The 23,541-nt window shown below is 38.1% G+C and overlaps 2 protein-coding genes and 1 long non-coding RNA gene across 3 annotated transcripts in view; 1 reads left to right on the plus strand and 2 right to left on the minus strand.

Annotated features, from left to right (window-relative positions):
• Positions 1 to 23,541, minus strand: part of LOC134793860 (uncharacterized) — a 355,027-nt gene that overhangs the window by 81,192 nt on the left and 250,294 nt on the right. The window lies entirely within an intron of this gene.
• Positions 890 to 18,173, plus strand: LOC134793850 (choline transporter-like 1). Its single transcript, XM_063765569.1, has 12 exons — positions 890 to 1,196; positions 1,279 to 1,813; positions 10,645 to 10,814; positions 11,517 to 11,576; positions 12,208 to 12,375; positions 12,813 to 12,948; positions 13,402 to 13,549; positions 14,017 to 14,154; positions 14,938 to 15,100; positions 15,970 to 16,191; positions 17,195 to 17,358; positions 17,748 to 18,173. The coding sequence occupies exons 1-11, from the start codon at positions 1,092 to 1,094 to the stop codon at positions 17,354 to 17,356; spliced, it is 2,007 nt and encodes a 668-aa protein (XP_063621639.1). The 5' UTR covers positions 890 to 1,091; the 3' UTR covers positions 17,357 to 17,358; positions 17,748 to 18,173.
• On the minus strand, positions 20,446 to 23,438 carry LOC134793835 (ribosome biogenesis protein BRX1 homolog). The gene is made up of 5 exons (XM_063765554.1): positions 23,273 to 23,438; positions 22,923 to 23,199; positions 21,762 to 22,045; positions 21,031 to 21,268; positions 20,446 to 20,639 (listed from the first exon to the last, which is right to left on the minus strand). Exons 1-5 carry the CDS (start codon positions 23,393 to 23,395, stop codon positions 20,458 to 20,460), a joined length of 1,104 nt encoding a protein of 367 aa, XP_063621624.1. The 5' UTR covers positions 23,396 to 23,438; the 3' UTR covers positions 20,446 to 20,457.

A 23,541-nucleotide genomic window follows, 5' to 3' on the forward strand; every position in this document is an offset into this window, starting at 1 on the left:
CGAGATGCACTTATGGAATTTTCAGTAGGAGTAGCAGAGAAAGCGGTATTATTGCTTGTCCTTGTCTCAGTTGTTGTTATTCCCCACCATTGTCCTTGTCTCAGTTGTTGTTATTCCCCACCATAAAATTTAGTATGGTTTATGGTGGGCAACAAATAACCCGACCGAATTACGTAGATTGTTTTTGGTATGTTGTCAGGAATGTTAAAACGTGTTTTTAATATTGTCGCATTGCGTATGTTTTGTCCCTCACGGAGGCACGCGTATACCACTTCTATAGGATGCTAACTTCTATGGCTTTACATTATCAATGACGATATCCTCCATAGAGGTACAATAAAATAGAGATGAAACGGGGGAGGGGCCAAATGACCGAACGAGATACACTTATAGAACTTTCAGTAGGAGTAACAGAGAAGGCGGTATTATTGCTTGTCCTTATCACAGTCTCACTTTTTGTTTGTTCCGCACCATAAATTTAGTATGGTTTATGGTGGGCAACAAATAACCCGACCGAATTACGTAGATTGTTTGTGGTATATTGTCAGGAATGTTAAAACGTGTTTTTAATATTGTCGCATTGCGTATGTCTTGTCCCTCATGGCTCCTCTTCACGTTGGGCCAACGCCAATGCCAACGAGGGACGCAACCATGCGGTAGAATGAGATAGCAATATCACTTGCTCCCTCTAACGCATAAATGCGTCCCTCGTTGGCGTTGGCGTTGGCCCAACGTGAAGAGGAGCCATCACGGAGGCACGCATATACCACTTCTATAGGATGCTACCTTCTATGATATCCTCCATTCCCCACTTCACCTCACCTCAGCACCTCACTCACCGGTCCCCGTTCGCCGCTGACCAAGTGAGGCTCAAACCCACGCCTAACTTTTTTTCGTTTGTTTAACTTTATTATTACACAGTAGTTGTTGTCGTACCCGGCCGCGACCCGGCGCCTATTCTGTTTGTTACTGGAATAATTATGGATAAACTTATTATGATCGTAAATTAATCTTAAAGACACTCAAAATATTTAATTAGTACAGTGTTGTGAGTAATATTAAGTCGATAAGTGTCAAGTGAAGAGTAAAAAATGGGTTGCGCGCAAAGTGAGATATCACCCCAAAATGAAACTCCGAAGAAAGGTTGCACCGATGTTCTTTGGTTGGTGATCTATATTATATTTTGGGTGCTTATGGTAAGTGAAAAACTTTGATATTGTGTATAATTTTTATTACGCTTATTAACTGTTCTAATTTCAACTTGATTTCTCTTTATAGCTCGTAATCGCAGCAATATCGTTCGTTTACGGGAATCCTGCAAGAATAATCAATGGGTTTGACTCATTCGGTAACACATGTGGAGTCAAGACCAACCAGAAGCTCATAAACTATCCTTTAGCGGGAATCAGCACAATAGACAAGCCCTATTTGTTTTTTCTGGACATAAAGGAACTGAGGAGATCTATAAAAATTTGCGTAAAGCAATGTCCTCATAAGAAATTGAAGGATTTGGCTGCTATACAGGAGTTCTATCGTGATACGGGTTCTAATCTATGTACTTATGAAACAAGGTTGAATGAGCTGGTTAAATACGATGGACTGCACAGCACGATAGGGCCATGCCCTGTAACACCTGTCGTTGAAACATTTCCTCTCCTGAACAGATGCATTCCAAAGTCCTTTAAAGAGTTTTCGGAGAAAGTTTCCACAGATGTGTACAACTTGCTGAACAGTTGGGGTACGATTGAACAGATGCTGACGGACTTGTATTCATCATGGAAAGAAATGATAATATGCGTCATCGTTGCATTATGTAAGTAATATTCAATAACATGTTATTACAATCCAGCCTTGTATTTGCGACGTGTTATTTATTTGAATGAAGTTTAGCTGCATGGTCACACGCAGATTTTAGGGCAGAATTTCTCTTTTCAGTTCTCGAAGGTTAACAGGGTGGCCACTTTCTGGAAAACCGGGAAAACCGGGAAAAGTCAGGGAATTTCGCTAGTCATGGAAAAGTCAGGGAATTGTCAGGGAAATTTAATGGAGGTCAGGGAATAAAAATTGTCTCTGTATGTACATAATAAAATAAAAATAAATATATTAATTTTACCATCTGCAAACATTATATCTTCTTCTTCCTGGCGTTATCCCGGCATTTTGCCACGGCTCATGGGAGCCTGGGCACAGAATAAGTAATAGGCGTGGGGTCCGCTTGAGTACTAATCCCATGATTTGACGTAGGCACTAGTTTTTACGAAAGCGTATTAGTCTAACGCATTCACTGCCAGAGGGCGTGGCCTAGGAACAAACTTGTATGACGGTGGACGCACATTTGCGTCGGGGGCAGTGAATGTGCTAACCTGTTCACTTTAAAAACCCCAAACGATGTACAGATTAGCCGTTTAGCACACGCATACTAGAGGTCAAAACAAAATTTTTGACCCGCAGTTCCTAAAAATATTTCCCGTAGGAGGGGAGTGCTGAGTCATTGTTTTTTTTGTATGGGAGGGAATTTTTTTTTTTTCAGAAAAGCTTTTTGAGGCGATTCTAAAACTATACCACATCATTACATTTCAGGCATTTTTTTTTAATTAAAACAAAAATAATTTTCAAAACATACCAAGTTTGGGCTTCTCCAGATACGATATGGCTGATTTTTTTTGTACAATATACCTCAAATGATACGTGATATCCTCATATCTAACCCTAATAAAGCAATTTTGAAAATAATTTAATTTAGTATTTTTTTTTAATTTTTCAATAATACTAAGTGATACAGTCCTACTTCAGTATCTATTCTACGAGACTTAATGGAACTGTACTGCAGATACGGTGCATATTAATCATAAAATGATACGTAATATCCATATATCCAACGGGGAATACCTCTTTAACCCTACCATACACGATTGGTTTCTAAAAAAATTTTTTTTTCTCATAAAAAAAAAACAATGACTCAGCACTCCCCTCCTATGGATTTTTTTTTTAGGAACTGCGGGTCAAAAATTTTATTTTGATCTCTAGTATGCGTGTGCCAAACGGCTAACCCCGTACATCGATTTGCGGTTTTCTATGAAATTGGGGTCGTACGTTTCCCGCTAAATAGGTTAATAATAGGTAACGCTATATCCTACCACGGCGGTATAGACAAAATAAATATTGAAAAAAAAATGATCCACGCGGCTCGTAAAGTGAGCATTACGAGCCGCGTGGATCATTTTTTTTTGTACACGGAGGAGCTACACAAAAAGATAGAAAATTTCAGTCCAGGGGGCCGATTTTTGAAATTCGACCACTCGATTTCGTGTATTTCGTTAAATGATATCTCCACTACTAGGCGTTTAAATTCTACTAATAGAATTGAAATCGAGTGGTCAATACCACTTTACCACTAGATTCCCAATTTCTATCGCTCGTATCTAGTAGATGATGAAAATATTTTGAATTAGTCTCTTTTTTCAAATTTAATTTCCAAAATATCGATCCTAGAAGAAAAATTGTGAGGACCAAACTTGTAGAGAATCAAATTTCCTAAAAATTTTGTCCTCACGGTTTTACTGTAAAATCAAAAAAGGCAGAGTTATTCAAGAAAAACCGTTTTTCGAATATACACAGGAGCCTAGCTGAACACTACTTTTTGAGGTTTTTAGGGTTCCGTACCCAAAGGGTAAAACGGGACCTTATTACTAAGACTCCGCTGTCCGTCCGTCCGTCCGTCCGTCCGTCTGTCACCAGGCTGTATCTCACGAACCGTGATAGCTAGACAGTTGAAATTTTCACAGATGATGTATTTCTGTTGCCGCTATAACAACAAATACTAACAAGTACGGAACCCTCGGTGGGCGAGTCCGACTCGCACTTGTCGGGTTTTTTTTGGATATAAGACTGGACTAATTCAGATTCTGCAAAAACTCAAAAATGTATTCCAATTACATATTTTATATTTATTACATTTAAGATTATGGTCAGGGAAAAACTTGAAAAAACGCCTGGAAAACCGGGAAAAGTCAGGGAATTTGGGTTATAGTAAAGAGTGGTCACCCTGGTTAAGAAAAGTGGTAAAGTAAATGTCCACCATTATTGGCACAGATTAAAACTATTGAGACCAGTTTTTCCTGATCTAAGTCACACCCAGAAATTAGTCTCCAGTATCCTTAACTTTTGAGAACAGAAAAAGTAACTTGTAAAAGTATTATGGTTGGCAGCAGTGGCAGATTTGCGCTAAGGCGCAGTAGGCCGGGTTCTAGAAAGCCCATATATTAGGGGTGGCAGTCAATATGATGCATGCTGAGAAAGGGGTGGCTAGTACTTACTAGAGGGCCTAGAGCCTAGGGCGGCCAAGATTGCAAATCCACCACTGCCTGGCAATACCAAGGATTGGTCTTATGCTCAGTACTCTCAGTAGCTCTCTCTTAAACCATTCACTAATACAAGCAAAATTACACTAATCTTATTGTTATCTTAAGACCTCACTAAATTATTCTTTTAAATGGGTTTATTTATTAAAATACTTTAAGTCTTAACTGATAAGCTGTGAGTGGTTAATTAGCCTTAATTTATGTGTGCTTTATAGAAAATAACTACTTAAAAAATAGTTTCTAAATAACTTATAAACAATTCTGTGACTTCATGTCAGATGGATAAGATAGGTGGGATAGGAGAAACTATGAGGCAAGAGAAACACTTATAGGGAAAATAAACAGATGATTAAAGATATTAAAAACTAAATTAAATGACAATAGGTACCTAAGTAATGCATAAATAAATTTAACTTAAAAATACTTATGTAGGACTTTCCTCATACAGTTTCCCTTGCCCCCCCCTCACTTTTTGAAAAATATTTTTTCAACGAACAGACTACATTAATCTATGAACAAACAACTAATAAAAACTTATAAAAACATTGATCTAACAAATCTTTGCCAATGGTGCTAATTGACATCTATTTTTAACTAATGAACAAACCTCCCATTTGTTTAACAAGTAGACGTAAATAGTAGAATTACAGGGTTGGGCAGTATTTCAATTACATGTATTTGAAATACATTTTAGTATTTTGTATTTGTATTTCAAATACTACCTGGAAAAGTATTTTGTATTTGGTATTTCAAATACTGCACTCACATGTATTTTGTATTTTGTATTTCAAATACTTTAAGCTTCAAAATACATTTCTACAAGATACATTTTTTTATTAAATTCTTTGATCCTAAAATGGAACGTTTTTTTAAATATAATGTACGACTTGTACGAGGTACAAATATGTAGGTACAATGCGCGAGCTATTCTGCGCGGAACTTTTCGTCAACAGCCAGGGGATAGGGTCATTGCAGTAGTTTCCGTCCATGCTCTAGTTTTCGACCACTTGACAGATTAGCAAATAATATATTTCATGTTTAATTTACTATTTGCCAAATATAATTTTTATATGTAGACAGATATATTATTTAGCTAAGGATTGAAATCAGTCCAAATTTGTACAGCAATGTAGGTTTATTCCTATTCAAATTTCGTCAAGTGGAAGAAAACTAGAGCTGGACGAAAACAAGCACAATGACCCTATAAGTTTTTAGGAAAGGATATTCGTTAAAAACCGGCCAAGTGCGAGTCGGACTCGCGCACGAAGGGTTCCGTACCATAATGCAAAAAAACGGCAAAAAAAGACGGTCGTTGCTTAACTTCGGTCAAAAATCACGTTTGTTGTATGGGAGCCCCACTTAAATCTTTATTTTATTCTGTTTTTAGTATTTGTTGTTATAGCGCCAACAGAAATACATCATCTGTGAAAATTTCAACTGTCTAGCTATCACGGTTCGTGAGATACAGCCCGGTGACAGACGGACGGACGGACGGACGGACGGACAGCGGGATCTTAGTAATAGGATCCCGTTTTACCCTTTGGGTACGGAACCCTAAAAAACTAAATGATTAAACAAAAAAAAATTAAAAGTATTTTGTATTTGAAATACATTATTTTAAACACTGTAATTTGTATTTTGTATTTTAAATACCAGTCACCAAAGTAGTTTGTATTTGGTATTTCAAATACTTTTAAAAATGTATTTTGTAATTTGTATTTGAAATACGTGGAAGCCAGTATTTTGCCCAACCCTACTGTAGAAACATAATTAGGTGTTAATATCCTCTAATGTACTATTTACATGAAGTTACTTAGAGTCCAGGCCCATTTTGCAAAAGTAAAAAAAATATATTGAACCTTGTATTAAAGTAGTAAACATATCACATTTGAGAGGCACCACTACACACCGCCGGCGCGCCCGCTCCCTAGGAGCTGCCTATTAAATATGAAATTTAACTACTGTTTTCATGGTTCAAAATCCTTTGACTCTAGTAAGATGCGACCCAACTCTAGCCGTTTGAGGTGTATCGTAATTGACACAGTGATCTAATTCTGAGGGAGGGGGTGACTCATGTTTAATGCCGTATGACATGACATCACCACAGTGGTAATTTATTAAAAGTTATATGTTATTTAATTAATGAACAAGGGAACTTTATACTTTAATTAATTAATTTAGGAGGTAATTAACAAATGTTATTCCTGGTTTCAGTTTTTCTAGTGTCCGACCGAAGGTTCGGTTTCGGTTTCGGTTTCGGCCAGTTTCGGCCTAAAAATCATGTTTCGGCCTAAAAATCATGTTTCGGCCATAGTTTCGGTTTCGGCCAAAAAACGGCCGAACCTTTCGGCCGGGCCGAAACTTACGAAATCGTACTTCGTACTATGAAACTAAACATGTGACAAAGATTAAGGAACAAGTAGGACAACAATATTAATATACTGATTTATGTATACATACATTAATTGGTTTACAGAAAACACAATTCCCCTAATCAAGGCACCACTGGACGGTCGTCGCAGTCGTAATGTGTATAAATAGTGGAGTGGCCAAGTTGAAGAATAGCAACTTTCGTAGGACTAAAAAGGTTTATACCGACAAGTGGTATTGTTGGAATCAGCATGGTCTACTGATTATCAAAATGCATGTGGCTTTGTGAGTAGATTACAAATATACCTATAACATAGTCTAACATGTTCACCACTTGGTCTAACAAATTATTAGAAAAAAAAATTACGATCTAGAGTTGAATTTGAACTACTCTAAATTTAAAATGGCTGAATGGATTAGTCCAAAATTTATACAAAATGACTGAATATTTTCTATACTATGTCTAAAAATAATTAACGAAATATATCCAAAAATAAGAAAAGTAGGTACATCAAGTTGAATAACAGTATAAATTTCTGTTACAGTAGACTACTAAATACTATTTTTTTTACTGAAAACATACCATGTGGGGTCTGAAAAGAAAGGGCTTAGTCAGTAGATTACAAATATATTTAAACGCCCAAATAGTGGAAATGGTATAGTATGTTATATATTTTGTAATTTACTCATAAATCGGTTTCATTTAATACATCACATGGTATATTTTCAGTGAAAGAAATAGTATTTTAAAAGTTTCCCATAACAGAAAATTATACCGTTATTCAAATTGATGTACCTATTTCTCTAATTTTGTAATATCTCTGGCTAATTATTTTTGAACATTATATAGAGGATATTTACAATCACTTGGTATGTATTTTAGAATATTCCATTAAGTAGTTTTCAATGTAGAGCAGTTCAAAATCAACTCTGCATTGTGTAATTTTATTACATATTTATTTATTTCGTAAATGCACGGATACATTACACGTCAAAACATTTTAAAGATAAGATTAGCACTTATTATTAATTACATTTCCATCATTGGGAAAAGGAAAACATTCAAATCATACGATACTTTTTCTTCTTATTTATTAGATCAAGTAGTGAAAATGTTATAGTATGTTATATATTTGTAATCTACTTACAAAAACCTTTCATTTGGTACCCCACATGGTATGTTTAAAAGAAAAAAAGTTAGTACTGCCGACTTTTTGACGTCATAAAAACTCATTCCACCACTTTAAGACAAGACCACATGCATTTTGATAATCAGTAGACCATGCTGATTCCAACAATACCGCTTGTCGGTATAAACCTTTTCGGTCCTACGAAAATCGTAAATAAGGTAGTTTCTACGAATTGGCCTCTCCTCTAAAAAGCGGTTTTATGACATATTTTCAACGATTTTAACAAGTCTATAAAAGGTTCGGTTTCGGTTTCGGTTTCGGCCGAAACTGGGGCCAATGCCGAACCTTCGGTTTCGGTTTCGGTTTCGGCAAAAAAACATGTTTCGGTCGGACACTAAGTTTTTCTGTCAACAACTTGTCAATAACTAAGTATATCCTAAAGTCCATAGAAAAACGGCATTTAATACCTACTTATTAAAGAATATAAAGAAAATGAAGAATATCATATTACTTACTTATTAAGTCACAATAAGTTTAGTTAGATTTTTCAATAGTTCCTTAGGGCTCATTTAGACGGCGCGTGAACTCGCATGCGATTTTAGTTACATTGCAGACCATTGAGGTTACATCAATTGAGCCGACCGATCAAATAACACAATGTCGCATGCGAGTTCTCGCACCGTCAAAATGAGCCCTTATTCAATGTAAAGTACTAGTTTTATAAGAACTAAATATAGGCCAATTGACATTTATTTACCTTATCATTATTGCCTAATAAATATCTAACGAAAGGCGGGCTTAATGCCATAGACGTAAAGATGTTAATAATCATAATCTTCAACACATAGTAGACTATATAAAAGTTGACTATTGATGACTCAAAATAAAATCTTAAGAATGACTTAACACACACTTAAATTTACTTAGACTTAGACTACTTAGACACTTAAATTGTTCCTTTGCAATTGTAATCACGTAATGTACGTGTCTACAGAATAGAAAATCAGTCTATTGTACTGCCTTTGAACTCACACATTTTTATAAAACTTCGTATTATCTGAGCCTTCATAGTGTTTATTGCAAAATTTTAGTGAATGAAGGTTAAATTAAATTGTTGTCTTTATTAATGTAGTAATTTTTAAAAGTAGGCAGAGCTGTTAAGGTCATTTGAACTCACACATTTTTATAAAACTTCGTATTATCTGAGCCTTCATAGTGTTTATTGCAAAATTTTAGTGAATGAAGGTTAAATTAAATTGTTGTCTTTATTAATGTAGTAATTTTTAAAAGTAGGCAGAGCTGTTAAGGTCAATACGGATAAGTGTGGCTGTGGGGTAAGTATGGCTCGCCTTCACATTGGGGCTTGTTTACACATGGTTGTGCATACATTTGCTACTTGCGTTTAGTGACAAACGTATAAACTCGCACTAAACACTAATCAGTGTGTAAACAGCCCCAATGAGAAGGCCAGCCACACTTAACCCACAGCCACACACCCGTCGTCCCGTATTGACTTTAACCTAAACCACATTACGATTATTTCGCGTAGATTTCAAAAAGTTACATACGTACACGCAATCATTATCAACATAACTGCTGACCATTTCTGGGTCAACCAATAGGTAACACAATGTAACAAGTACACACTTATCGACCAACAGTAAAGAAATGGAACGCTGATGAAAATGTGATGGTTATCAATTTGGTTGTATGTGTGCCAAGTTATACAAAAAATAGGCTGTCAAAAAGAGCGTTCCCGCTGTATTTAAGTACAACATTTTAGGGTTCTGTACCCAAAGGGTAAAAACGGGACCTTATTAGACTCCACTGTCACCAGCCTGATGAAATTTTCACAGATGATATATTTGTGTTGCCGCTAATACAACAAATACTAAAACGTACGGAACCCTCGGTGGGCGAGTCCGACTCGCACTTGTCCGGTTTTTTATCTACATCGATGGCGCGCAATCGGACTGCCCGCTCTTGAAAATGACAAATGTTATGACCATTAAATGACAGACTTAATTAGATTTTCCCTCGTGCTCTTTGCACTAGCCGAGATGTATATCATGACTGACGTAAGCCTTTCTTTTTAGAGACAACCCACACTAGCGTCTCCCGAGCGTCGGCGTCTAAGTCAACTCTATGGCAGCTGCTCGACGCAACGTTGGCGCAACCGCGCAGCGACGCGATTTCCCATAGCGCTGACTAGACGCCGATGCTCAAAAGATGTTAGTGGGGGTTGGACTTAAAATGTATTATTACTAGCGTCTGCACCGCAACTTCGTCTGCGTGGACTGATGGATGATGATGATTGATTTACTAGACGGTCTTTCATTACTTTTATTAGACAATAAATGTTGTTCTCACTCTAGTGTGCCTTTCTATTGTTTTAGTCGCAAAATGTCACTTTTATTTTTACGTCTGCCGTTCTAGGGTCCTTTACCTTCCGCACGCCACATCACAAATTATAAAAGCTATGCACGCTATTATCAACGCCGCTCCAATACTATTGCGGTGCTATGCGTCGTAAGTGCCAGCCGCCATAAGGTACATTTTTCCGTGAAATGTCACAGTCAGTAATTTACTATTTTCCAACTCTTCCACATTGTACTAAATAGTATAAGTCACATACCTACGCCAAACAAGGCCCTGCCTACTTTTAAAATTTCATACTTTTATAAGTGTGAAGGGGTCGAATTCTTTGGTGCAGGCACCTTATATGTTTCCCACTTTAAAACTGTAGTGATCCCACTCTGATTTCTAATTCTTTCAATTTCCAGTGTGTTCCTTGATCATGGTTTCAATACTGCACTTGCTAGCTACCGTCGTGTCTTGGATTTTCATGATAGTGGTATCAGTAGTAAGCATTGCTGGCACCATTCTTCTGTGGTACACATATTACGAGTTGAGGCGCGGAAACCAGAACTTCACAGGATCCATATATTTGACGGTAAGTAAATTATGCCACTTGTGTTTATGTTTAGAGACCTCCCACACTAGCGTTTCCCGAGCGTCGGCGTCTAATCAACTAGGTTGCTGCTCGACGCAACGTTAACATGTATGGTTGCTGCTCGACGCAATGCAACTACGCGGCGACACCATTTTGTTCAGTTGCGCCAACGTTGCGTCGAGACGCAGCCATAGATTTGACTAGACGCCGACGCTCGGGGGACGCTAGTGTGGGGTCTCTTAGACGAAAAGTACGATAGAGTACTTCTATGCCAGTTCTTTACAACCTTTTGCATACACGACCTCCTTAGTAGAAAAATAATTAGCGACCTTCTTACTCTTCTAATTTTCATAAAGGCTGATTTAGACGGCGCGTGAACTCGTATGCGATTTTAGTTATATTGAGGACTATTGGTTGCATCCAATTCAGCCGACCAATCAAATACCGCAATGCAATGAAACTCGCATGCGAGTTCTTGCACCGTCTAAATCAGCCTTATTCTTTTTTTTTTACTTCGATTATTAGTACTTTGCTAAAACTTCTAAATTGTATTAACCTTACAGTGTAAAGTGTGAACTCGAAATAAAATAATGCATGAAAACAACGCAATCGCGAACTGTAAAGGAAATGGGAAATAAAGTGCATATACTTAGCTATTTTAACAAGGGCATCAGAATAATATGAATACATATTTTGTTTTAGGAATCTCTTAAGAATGAGACTGCATTCCTCTGGTATTCGATCATTGCTACTATTATTACGGTAAGTAACATATTATTAGAACTTTATCAACTTCTAATATTTAAAATCTGTTTTAAATTAGTGTCCGACCAAAGTTTTGGTTTCGACATAAAAATCCTGTTTCGGCCTAAGTTTCGGCTTCGACCAAAAAAACTGTATTTTACTTATTGGCAGAGGGAGAGTCGCAAAGACAAACCTGAGATTTCATAACACATCTTGAGAGCTGATCGGTAAATGGCTCAACCCCGAGAAATAAAAGAACACATACTCGTTTACTCGTGCGTAATAAATCGGCTTGCAATCGCCATTAAGTCAGAGATTTGTCTTAACCGTCCCTGTCTCTGTTTAATTGTCTGTCAGGTGTTGGTCAGGAGTCAGGAGTGACTACATTATTATTATTTAGGTATTACCTACTAACAGGACTTAATCGCGTACTCCTAAATATTAAAATTACATCCGACTATAGAGTTAGACGAAGCTCTCTTCTTCTAACTCTATAGTCAGATGCATACTCCTATACCTGATACCTCTGTCTGCAATAATTTTGATAGCACACCATACTTTGACGTATAAAATAACACTTACACTGCGTGTGCTATCAAAATCGTTGCAGACTCCTCTTGGTCTAACTTGAACGTTGTTTTTGTTCTAGGTGATCTTACTACTGCTAGTATACGTGATGCGTTCCCGCGTATCATTCCTGGCTCAACTGTTCCGTGAGACCGCACACTGTCTCGGGTCCATCCCAGCTTTGTTTGTCCAGCCGATCATCACTTTCTTCTTCCTTGTGCTGTTCTTCGCCTTCTGGTCTATTGTTGTGGTGAGTATCTTCTTTCTTGGCCATAGCCGACAAAATGCTACAGTATAAAACTTCGAGCAACACCGGGAAGGGAGACGGCATTCGCACTATTTCCCCTCTGGCGAAGCACATGCCCAACTGAGCATGCACACAAGTAGCGCGGTGTTGTGACTCGTCCGTACACAAAAAGAGATCGAGGTGTGAAAGATTTGTCTTTGACGTGTGTCATTTTCTATGTATTCGTGTCGTCATTACAGATTGGATGTATGTAGTGAGTGAGGAGTGCGACTGTGTGCACGTTTCCCCCCGCAAAAAATGTAAGATATCGCTTGGGCTCCTCCCTTCCGACGTGTCGGAAGCCGGTGTTGCTCGAAGAGGTTAAAAAAAAATGGATACCTTCTAATAAGGTTTACTATTGCGTGGGGGTTAAAAGATTAGAAGTTATTATCAAATTCCAGGCTTGCCTTGCAACAGCCACGTATCCCGGCATCCCGTACAAGTTCAACTTCTTCATCAACGGCTCCCAGTTGCCAGATGTGATCAACAACGCGTCTGTCAGGACGCAAAATGTCAACAGCAGCGCTATACCGAAACGTAAGCATTATAATGTTGCTAATGCAGTGATTTTTTTTACGGGCAAACGATTGAAGATGGAGGAAAACTGGTAAGAACTAGAAAAAAGTTATAAGTACTGTAGCAGGCGGGGTCGCCATGTAACACAAGCGTACGGTGACCGTACGAGTGTATTTTATCCTCGTAAGACCCACCATATAAAGTTTTTAAATTTTTAATTTAAGCCTTATTCTATAAATAAATTAGAACGAATTTCGTTTGTTTTAAATGGCAATTAATCAAAAGAAATGCTACTTTATTTAGTTCATGAAAGGTTAAAATTAGATTGCACGAACATGTACATTGTAATGTACATTTAGTCTCAGGAGGTTATAACCAAAGTAAAGCTTGAACAGCCAAGCAGTAAAGTAATAAATGACTCGGATCACGTGTTGAAAAATCTTCATCTTTTTAAATATTATTTCCACATTACAGCATTCAGCCTGGACCCCATAGAGTTCAGCCCCTCATGGGTGCAGAGCATGTGGTGGATGTGCCTCATCTGCCTCGTGTGGGGCAGCGAGTTCATCCTCGGCTGCCAGCAGATGACCATCGCTGGAGCCGTGTCGCACTGGTACTTCCGGTAAGTTGAGAATACTGATGTAGAGACTCCCCATCTTAACCATTGGAGTCCCAACACAAAAATCTCGATGGTCTTAAATAAAGTAATTATTATTATTATATTATTAAAAGTTACATTTAAGTTCCACGGACGCGACACCCCACGATTTTATACCAATTTTTATAAAAAGTCAAGTCAATGGGACTTTTTTGAGAGGTTTTTGACACTGTCTATGGCTGGGGACTCGAGGGGCTTGGTGGTTTTCTCGAAAGCTATCATCATCAGGTTGACCAACCTAAAAGGAATAAGCCTAATATCGGGATTAGTCTGGTCTCCTCAAATCATATTTCGTTCATAAATTCCAAAATATCATTGGTGCGAGCCCCAGCTCTAAATTCTATTTATATAATGACCATCGCCAGTGTGTAAATCCTATTCCTTTAGCTCAAAAACACTTCGCTCTACAAACTTTTTTCTTATTTTTTCAGCGGTGAGAACGCGCACTCTCCCGTACTGTACTCCATCGGCAAGCTGGTCAAGTACCATCTCGGCTCCGTCGCTAAAGGCTCCTTCCTCATCACGCTGTTCAAGATACCGAGGCTTATACTCACTTATCTACATGCTAAGTAAGTAACAGAGTTCGTACCTACCTGGTGCAAAGGTTGGCCATCGCCAGGCGTGGATCACTCCGCGATTTCGTTGCTTTGCTACAAGTAGCTAAAAGTACATCCGTTCGGCCCCAATTTTGGGGAAAGCCATAGCCGCGCGTGGCGCTGTCGCCACCTAGCGGCCATATCTGTCCTGACCGTAACAGATGCGTTTTGTTAGAGAGTGAGTCTTCTGTACCTAGTACTATTATTTATTCTGTGCCTTCGCCAACAAACGTGAAAATTTCGTAGGCTCTCTACTCTCTATTGTTATTTGTATCCACTCAGTTAATTTTTAGTATCTGAATTTTTTACAGTACATATGGTGCTAGTTTACCGCACTAGTGCGATAATTGGCACATTACGTGACTATTTCGAAAATTAAAAGGGCCATACCCATATGTACTGTAAAACATTGTACGATACGAGTACATGTGCGAATAGGTAATTCGCAACTCGTGTCGATTCTAAACACTTTTATCGCCACTCGAATTATTTTTCTCACTTGTATCGTAATTTCGTAATGTACTATTGCTATACGATTGATTCAAAATTAATCTGAAAATTACACAAAAACAATTCGGTACTTTCTTAATTGTCTGGATCAAATTAAAAAACCCAACAAATATTCGTTCTGAGATTAAATTTGCGCAATAAGAAAGTGGAATCACTGTGTTACGCCAACAGAGTTACATTGAGTTACATTGAGTTACAAGTTCAGCTCAAGCAATATTGAAAACCGTTATTTTCTCCTATTTCCAGATTGTCGGCCAGTGCCGACAAGGGCTCGGAATGCGCCAAATGCGGCCTCAAGTGCGGCATCTGCTGTTTCTACTGCCTGGAGAAGTTCATGCGCTACCTGAACCACAACGCCTACACTATCATCACTATAGAGCGTTGCAACTTCTGCAAAGCTGCTGGCAAGGTATACTAAATATAGTTAAGTTATAGTTACTGTGTTACTCAAGATCTCGCCGCGGCTGTCATCCGAATGTCTACGCAGAGTCCTTGAGTACTTCGGTCATATAGCAAGGAAAGACGATGGCAGCCTCGAAAAGCTTTTTGTGACCGGCAAAGTGGATGGGAAAAGGCCGGGACGTGGACGCAGTCCAATATGTTGGTCCGACCAGAGCCGCACCGCTCTTGACTCCACAGTCCACATGGCTCTCCACACCGCCAAGGACAGAACCAGATGGAGAGAATTTGTGAGAGAGAAGGTGATTCAGAAGGGAGGTCACGACCCTCACCACTGAGGATAACGACGCAAGGAGGAGGATAGTTACTATAACTTCTACTGTAGACTGTCGGCTCTAGCCGACAAGGGCACGTTGTGTGTCAAGTGCTGTAAATACAAAAAAAAACTTATAGCAGAGTGTAGATTTGTAGAGGTCAATCCGGTAACTGAAAAGTGAAAATTTTACACCTGAAGCAGATGGTGTGGTGCTGTTCTGTTCCTAGGTAATTGGGTTATTAAGCGCGCCGCTAACGTATGGCAACCTAGTACCTACTAATTTACGGGCCACTTGCACCATTCACTACCGGGGGGTTAACCGGTTAAACCTGGAGTTACCATGGTTACCAGTACAATTTGACACAGGGTTAACGGTTTAACAACTTAACCCCGGGTTAGTGGGATGGTGCAAGTGGGGTTTATGTTTACCCAGGTATTGGCTATTTGTATTTCCAAATGTTGTTATGTATTTTTCATTCCATGTCACTGTCAATGTTGTATTGACTTGTGAAAGAGCCTTTGAGGTCTACTTGCAAAACAATTTTAATTTTTTTAATTTTCAGGCCTTCAGCACAATAGTGAACAACGCGCTCCAAGTGGCCACAATCAACAGTGTTGGCGACTTCATCCTGTTCCTCGGCAAGTGCATCGTGACCGCCGTCACGGGCATCATCGGCCTGCTACTCGTCAAGCGGAACCTGGACCTGCACTTCTACGCCGTGCCCACGCTCTTCATCTGCATTTACTCCTTCTTTATTGCGCATTGCATCCTGTCTTTATACGAGGTGAGTTAATAAGTTAGTTTTCGACGGTTAGAGCCGACAAGCAGTATTAGTGCGACAGATAATCAAAGAGTGCTCAAGGCATTAGCCTGCTGCTCGCTAAGCGCAACCTGGACCTGCACTTCTACGCCGTGCCCACGCTCTTCATCTGCATTTACTCCTTCTTTATTGCGCATTGCATCCTGTCTTTATACGAGGTGAGTTAATAAGTTAGTTTTCGACGGTTAGAGCCGACAAGCAGTATTAGTGCGACAGATAATCAAAGAGTGCTCAAGGCATTAGCCTGCTGCTCGCTAAGCGCAACCTGGACCTGCACTTCTACGCCGTGCCCACGCTCTTCATCTGCATTTACTCCTTCTTTATTGCGCATTGCATCCTGTCTTTATACGAGGTGAGTTATAAGTTAGTTTTCGACGGTGTATGGGTTGTCGGCAACAAGTATAATCATACTAGCAGTATTAGCGACAGATAATCAGGCGTCTATACCTATAGCCGACTAGTATAATGACATTACCTTTGACAAACAATTAAATAATTTAATTGAATCGACGATATCTTAACATTTTGTAATTAATTCTAAATCGATTTATAATAATTATAATAGGGTATTTTCCTACTAGTCAAATCAGTTACTTTTTTAGAACTGTCAAAACGATTTGCTAATATGGAATTTATATGAAACATTAAGTACATTGTGACGTCACGGTCAACTCACCTACTTTTTATATTTCTATCCGATTTATTAAATAGAACTTGTGTTTAAAAATAACTCCTATCTGTGTTTTTCTAATAATTATCTGATGCTTCATTTCATGCATGCTGTAAAATAATTTATTTTAAATACAGTATAATACCCTATTCTTTTATTATTTACTTGACAAGTACCGTAATATCTACCGTAAAAAGTTAAATCTTTAATTAAACTGTAATATGTGTGTAACGTGTATAAATCTGAATCTTTTTACCAATAAAGATTTGAAATCTGAAACACATTTTTTTCTTACAGATGGTAGTGGACACGCTGTTCCTCTGCGTGTGTGAAGACCGCAACATGAACGCCGGCGAAGGCCGCTGGAAGAACTCCCGCCTGGCCGAGCTCGGCGGACACAAGCCGGACGACCTAGACACCACCGACCACGAACTGCGCAATCTCGACGCCAAGTATTAACGGTAATTATAATTTGAGGATATGAGTACCTCCTTTTTTAAGTCGGTTAACCCGAGTGCAATTGACTGCCTTTTTTTTGCTAGACTAATATGGTGTCCCACTGCTGGGCAAAGGCCTCTCGCACAGCAAATATTAACAAAATAAAAATTTTAAACATTAAGATGTTTTTTCACGATCGCTGACCGATATCGTCTTTATCCTCAATAGCCGGTTCGACACAGAGCGAGCATACGCGCGAGGCAATTTCCTCTCGCACAAAACTGCCAGTGTAGTAGGAGTACACCAAAAAACAGTACACAGCTAATCGCCTTTAAGGTTCCCTTTTTCGGTAAATACCTCTAATTATGTATATTATTGGTTAAAAATTAAATATGTGTCTTTGATTTTTCAGGTAACGAAACTCCGGAGGCATTTATATTATTAATTAAATAAACATAGAGTATAAGTTTAAAACTAAAACGGAGAACATCGAGAAATGCTTTCATGCAAGAATTTTATATGTATGTAAATTAGAGACGCATGTACCTTTATTTGAAACTCTTATTGGTAATCTTTTTTTATACCTATAGATAGGTGTTTAGGACATTAATTTATTGATATTCAAAGTATTGTTCTCATCGTATTTTTGTCCATATTTATATGATATAAGTAATAACTACTCTATTGAATCTTGTGTCTAATTTTGGTGATATCTTGTGATAGCACATGTTTTAAAAATCACTAGCGTTTAATAAAATTTAATGTTTTAAATGGGTGTGCGCACAAACTATTTAATTGATATTTGATTCAAACGCATCCTAATTTGTAAGACTTTAAAAATCATTTAACAAGTTTATTCAAGTTTGGATTTGTACTGTAGTTATATATATTCTCATAAAATTTATATACCTGGCGCTACTATTGCAAGATAATATTAAGTTTTGATGATATCTATTATACAAGTTGCTAGTATTTTATAGCGTTTTTATGCGATTTTTGATAGATGTGAATTTTATTTTTGTAGTATAAAACACGACTTATATTGGCAGACTGTTTTTAATTGAGACATTATATTCTTATAAATTATAAATACTTTAAATATCACAACATCAATACAACTAATCCTTCCTTTTGGCATATTTTATATACTTTCAATTTAAGGTTTTTCACTTCCATGAGTCCATTCCTTTCCTGAAGTATTTTTATAAATCTCATTATTTAATACTCTAAGATAGTTTATTTAGCCCTAAGATTAAATCATTAATTAATATTATATTTTTACATATAAAAATCAATGCAAGAACTAATTTGTAATAGGTACCTAAAATTTTAACCACTTATTAAGATTAAACAATGTCATGAGACTCTTGAGAATAATAATTGAGTGTTCCGTTGAAAATTATTACGGAACTTGTAAAACATGAAATGTACAGTCAACAACACTCCCAGCTGTACATCGGTGGACCTTATTACAAAAGGCATAAGGTCCACCGATGTACAGCTGGGAGTGTTGTTGACTGTACAGGAGGAAAACAATGAATTTTCATTTTATTGCGTTTATCAGTAATTTTTTATACTCTGACCGTTAGGAGAGGGAATTGCCACAAAACTATTTCCTGGATAACAAGTTAAGCGCCCTTTGAGCGCCACGCCTATTATATACAACGCGCCATTGCAATCTATCGTAATGCACAAATGTTGATATTACGCTGTAACCGAGCTCGTCGCTTAGCATTCAAAGGGTTAAGCGTCTTACGAGAGCTACCATAATTAAAAAAAGAATTGATAATTTTTCCTCCTGATCTAACTACCAACATTATAAACTACATTTTGTTTAAGGTTTGTGAAAAATATTTTTCACCTATTTCTTTAGGTTAAATTAGTTCATTCTACGTAGATCTGGCTCAAAAATAGTATAAACTCATGACTGACAACCGTCCATGTTTAAGAGTCTAATACAGTCGTTCTAAGCTTACTTGGCACCGACTTCAACAAAGTGAAACAGTGTCATTAGAAACGTCATATCGGCGCGTTATCGTGATCCTTGTCGCAATGCACGAAAGTTGATATTTGGCTGTAACATGGCTGTAACCCTGTCAAAGGGTTAATAATGACATTTTTACACTTTGCCATTGCAAATGCCAGGCGAAGTTAGCTGGGTCCGACTCTAATAATCGAGATCTCATCTATTTAATTTGAGTAATTTAGATTTTTACACATTTGTATTATTATTAAGAATCTTTGTGAACCCGCATTTTCTTCCAACTGTACCTGTTTATTGTAGCTTCTCGCGTCGAAATAAAACTAATTTTGTGTGGAAATACTTTTTTTTATTAGACAATAACCTATTTCATAAAATACAAAATTCGATTAAACCTTTGAACGCCGCGCCTAACGTCCGCGGCGCCAGTGGGGAGACACTCCTGACTTCGTGCAAACTCGGCTCCTTTCGGCTCAGCATTGTTCCGAGCAATTATTAGGGTTGGCACCACTTGACGTCCTTTTGCGTGCAATACCACAGATAAGATAATGACTTGAATGTTGACAACCCTAAATAGCCCAAAGGGATAGTGCCATACATTAGAAAGGGATAGCATGATACGTCCCTGAATCGCTGTCAAACTTCGGTTTTGTAGGAAGTGTCCTTTCTGTACGGTAGTACTATTTATTCTGTGTCGGAATGTACGAAGGTTGATATCAGGGATGTTGCGGATGCAGATTTTTTAACATCCGCGGATGCGGATATTTAAAGCCTCACATCCGCGGATGCGGATGTCAAGATTTGGTCCTTAAAAAACGTCAAATATTACATTTTTAGTAATTTTTATTAAAAAGACGAAATGTTCAGTATTTGAGCAATAATATAGGTGCGTTTTATTTAAAAAACAGTAACTTGGCCGAGTTTTCGGGATCTAGACGATTTCGTTATATATAATGACGAAATTACCTAGCACTTACGCCGCCACTAAGACGTTTTTGTTACCGACTTGGTCGACATCCGCGTCCGCATGAGCTCCGCATCGATTTTATGCGGATGCGGATGCGAATATTCGCAACATCCCTGGTTGATATTGGGGTGTAGCCGCGCGCGACGTCTGGCGGTCAAAGGTTTAAGTAGGTATTTATTTTTTATTAGGCTTCTTCTTTTTGAACTGTTTCCTCTTCTTGATCTGGTCGGAGATGAGCTTGCTCTTGGCTTTGAGTTGTTTCCGTCTGATGGCCATGTCCGGTTTGCTCTTAGATTTCTTGATGGCGGGTCTAATCTGAACCTCTTCCTCACTGTCCACCTCTTCCTTTATTTCGTCTGTAAAATAAATATTGATGAATAGCTTAAGAAAATTGAATGAAATATAATGTACAGTCGGTTGGGGGAGTCACACCTTAAATTTCACTTTAAAAAATAAATTATGGGTACCTGAAATGGCAAAATAAAATATAGTACCATCTACAACACCGATGAGGCAGCCGGGGAATGTAGAATTGTATGCAGGTTGTCAACCTTTTTAATTTACTAACATCTGGAGTCTGGTCATACAGCAACCTAAATTCCTGGGCAATAATATTGGCATTTGATTTTCCAATGTCTTTGACATTCAGTAACAAAAAAGACAAAATTAAGAGTCGCTCGAACCCTGCCAAAAAGCCGCTCTCTTCCCTCTCTGACCTTGATAGACATTCTCTGGTTAATTACTTACCTTTTACAACCACTTCTTCAGCTTTCTCCACAGCATCACCCTTGAAGAAATCAGCATCTTCAATATCCGGATACCCCGTCTCGGGCTTCGTAGCCTCATACACCGCTTTCTTCTCAATCCGTCTCTCGTACTTATCACCAGCTTTCTTGGAGAAAGCTTGCCGCAGTTTAGCGGGGCTCACATACTTCGGGTTTTCCCAGATGGTCACTCCACCAAATGAACCAGAGAATATTTTAACCTGCAATAATATTGTGAGTATGAATATTGAAAGAAAGAGAATACACTTATTTGACGCCACAATATAGTACGTGAAGAAAAAGAAGACAAAATATAAGAGGATCCCCATTAAGCATAATGCCAAACCCTATAATTTAATGAAATATATCGTAAAATTCACACGTCAATGTCATTATTAACACATTCGGTGCCAGCGCGTGCTATGCGCTACGAGCGTAGCTATAACATGGGAAAACCTGTACTGTATGTAACGAAGAGCAACAATAAACAGAGAACTGCTGGTCGTTGGCAGTGAATGCATTAATTTAACTTGAACAGCATATGTCCATGATAGTGATGCATACAAAAGCACAAGACACAACCAATATAAAAATGTAGGAATCTTCCTTATTCAACTCAAATGACTGGAGGACCTTGGTCACTATTTCTTTCCTATTTACATATTTCATTTTAAAATTACACCTGTTGTCTGAACATATCAGGGTTTTACTTACAGGGTTCAACACAAATCTAGGTCCAATTTCTGCCAAAGCCCCATCTTCAGATAAAATCTGGTAATTTCTGAACCAAATTCTGTTGTCGAGCACCATGAAGGTATACACATGATCAAAGAACGGTTGACTTTTCGGATGGTGGTTGGGCACCCCGAATATCTGGATTAGCAGTTCCTTTAGCAAGGCATAGTGTGTATCCTTGGTGAATTGGGGATCAAAGGAAAGAAGCGGTCTGGATCCTCTTAGACAATTTCCTGTCATTTTGAGTTCACCCATTGTGTAAACTGTAAGAGAAAACATGCATATAGTATTGATTTGCTTGTGTATCAAGATCTGTGTAAAATGACACAAGCCATGATCTAGGTATACTGTTGAAATTTTTAGACATTCAATTAATTAGTTTCACACTTATGTAAATATTCACTGTCAACAGGTAAGTCTAGGGAGCTCAGTTAGTAGAGCGGCAGGCTGGTATCCCAGAATCGCGAGTGACTTAGATATTTTAATAAATCCATAGATTAGACTAATTTGCTATATTTAGGTTTAAATAAAGCTAAAAAAATATAAATATTGTATAAAAACTTATAAACTAAAAGTACCTAACTATTCTAAATTAATAAAAATAAAACATCCCTAACCACTTGACCGTCCGACGATAGCATAGTATCCGAAAAAAATATGCTCTTAACCGTCCGCGGGAACCTTACTATCCAAAGGGGTGGAAGAAAGAATTGATTTCAGAGCCATCTAACGGAATATTTCGGCATTATTTCTTAATTCTCTTGATGGGACAACGTAGCCTAATAAAGTAGTTAGCTCTAAAAAAATTTAGATGGCAGTGTAGTCATAATTTTTGTAGAAAGTTGTGAATGCGCTGCGCGGGGCGTGCGTCGCTAAAAAAACCCGGACGGTTGACAGGAAAACAGTCTCGCGGGCCGGACGGTTGAGTGGCTAAACCTAAACTACAATAAAAAATCACCCCTCGGCAAGGGCCCGTAGACGCTGGCAGCATTACCTCGCTGAATTGCAATGCTTATACACTGTGCGAGGAAGCTGCCAGCCCTACGGTCCCGGTCACTAGCCTCTTTGATAACGCTCCGAAAAATTTCAGGGCACTGCTACTGTTTGATACATGTCAATGTATGAAGATATGATACTTACTGTTTTCTACTAAAAACTTAACGCTCGGTCCATTAGGAATGTTAGCCATCCACAAATACAGATCCCTCATCTTTCTGCCTTCAAACAGGATGCATTTATTGCAGTTCTTCATCTCGCTGATCTCGTTCACCACGTACAAGTTCTTGCTCCTTTCCATTTTGGACTCAGTCTTGTGGTGAGGCATCAGTTTCTTAATGTCCTCCATGAGATAACGGTGCCGGTGGTTAATACCACGAGCCGCGAATACCAATACTCTCTGCCTATTGATCCATTTTATCTAATAACCAAGAAAAATATCGTTATTTTTATTTAATTACGACAAAGTATTATAATAAAAGTAGAAATTGTACCTGTTTAGGAGTAGGATCATCCGACATTCGCACTGGAGGTAACACAACAGTTTCTACTTCCATTTTTGTCGGTTGAGCTTTTATTTGTTTCTTTTTAGAACTTTTTGCTTTTACTTTAACCATTTTTACGATATATTTGTAGTCACTTTTATAGAAATTTTTCTGTTTCTTTAGGTTAGAGCCGCACAAAACACGAACTCTCGTTTACACGCACGTGTGAAATGACAGCTGTTAACTGTCAATGTCAAAACTGACAACTGACAACGTTT

Source organism: Cydia splendana, chromosome 9 (assembly GCF_910591565.1).
Source record: "Cydia splendana chromosome 9, ilCydSple1.2, whole genome shotgun sequence".
NCBI lineage: Eukaryota > Metazoa > Arthropoda > Insecta > Lepidoptera > Tortricidae > Cydia > Cydia splendana.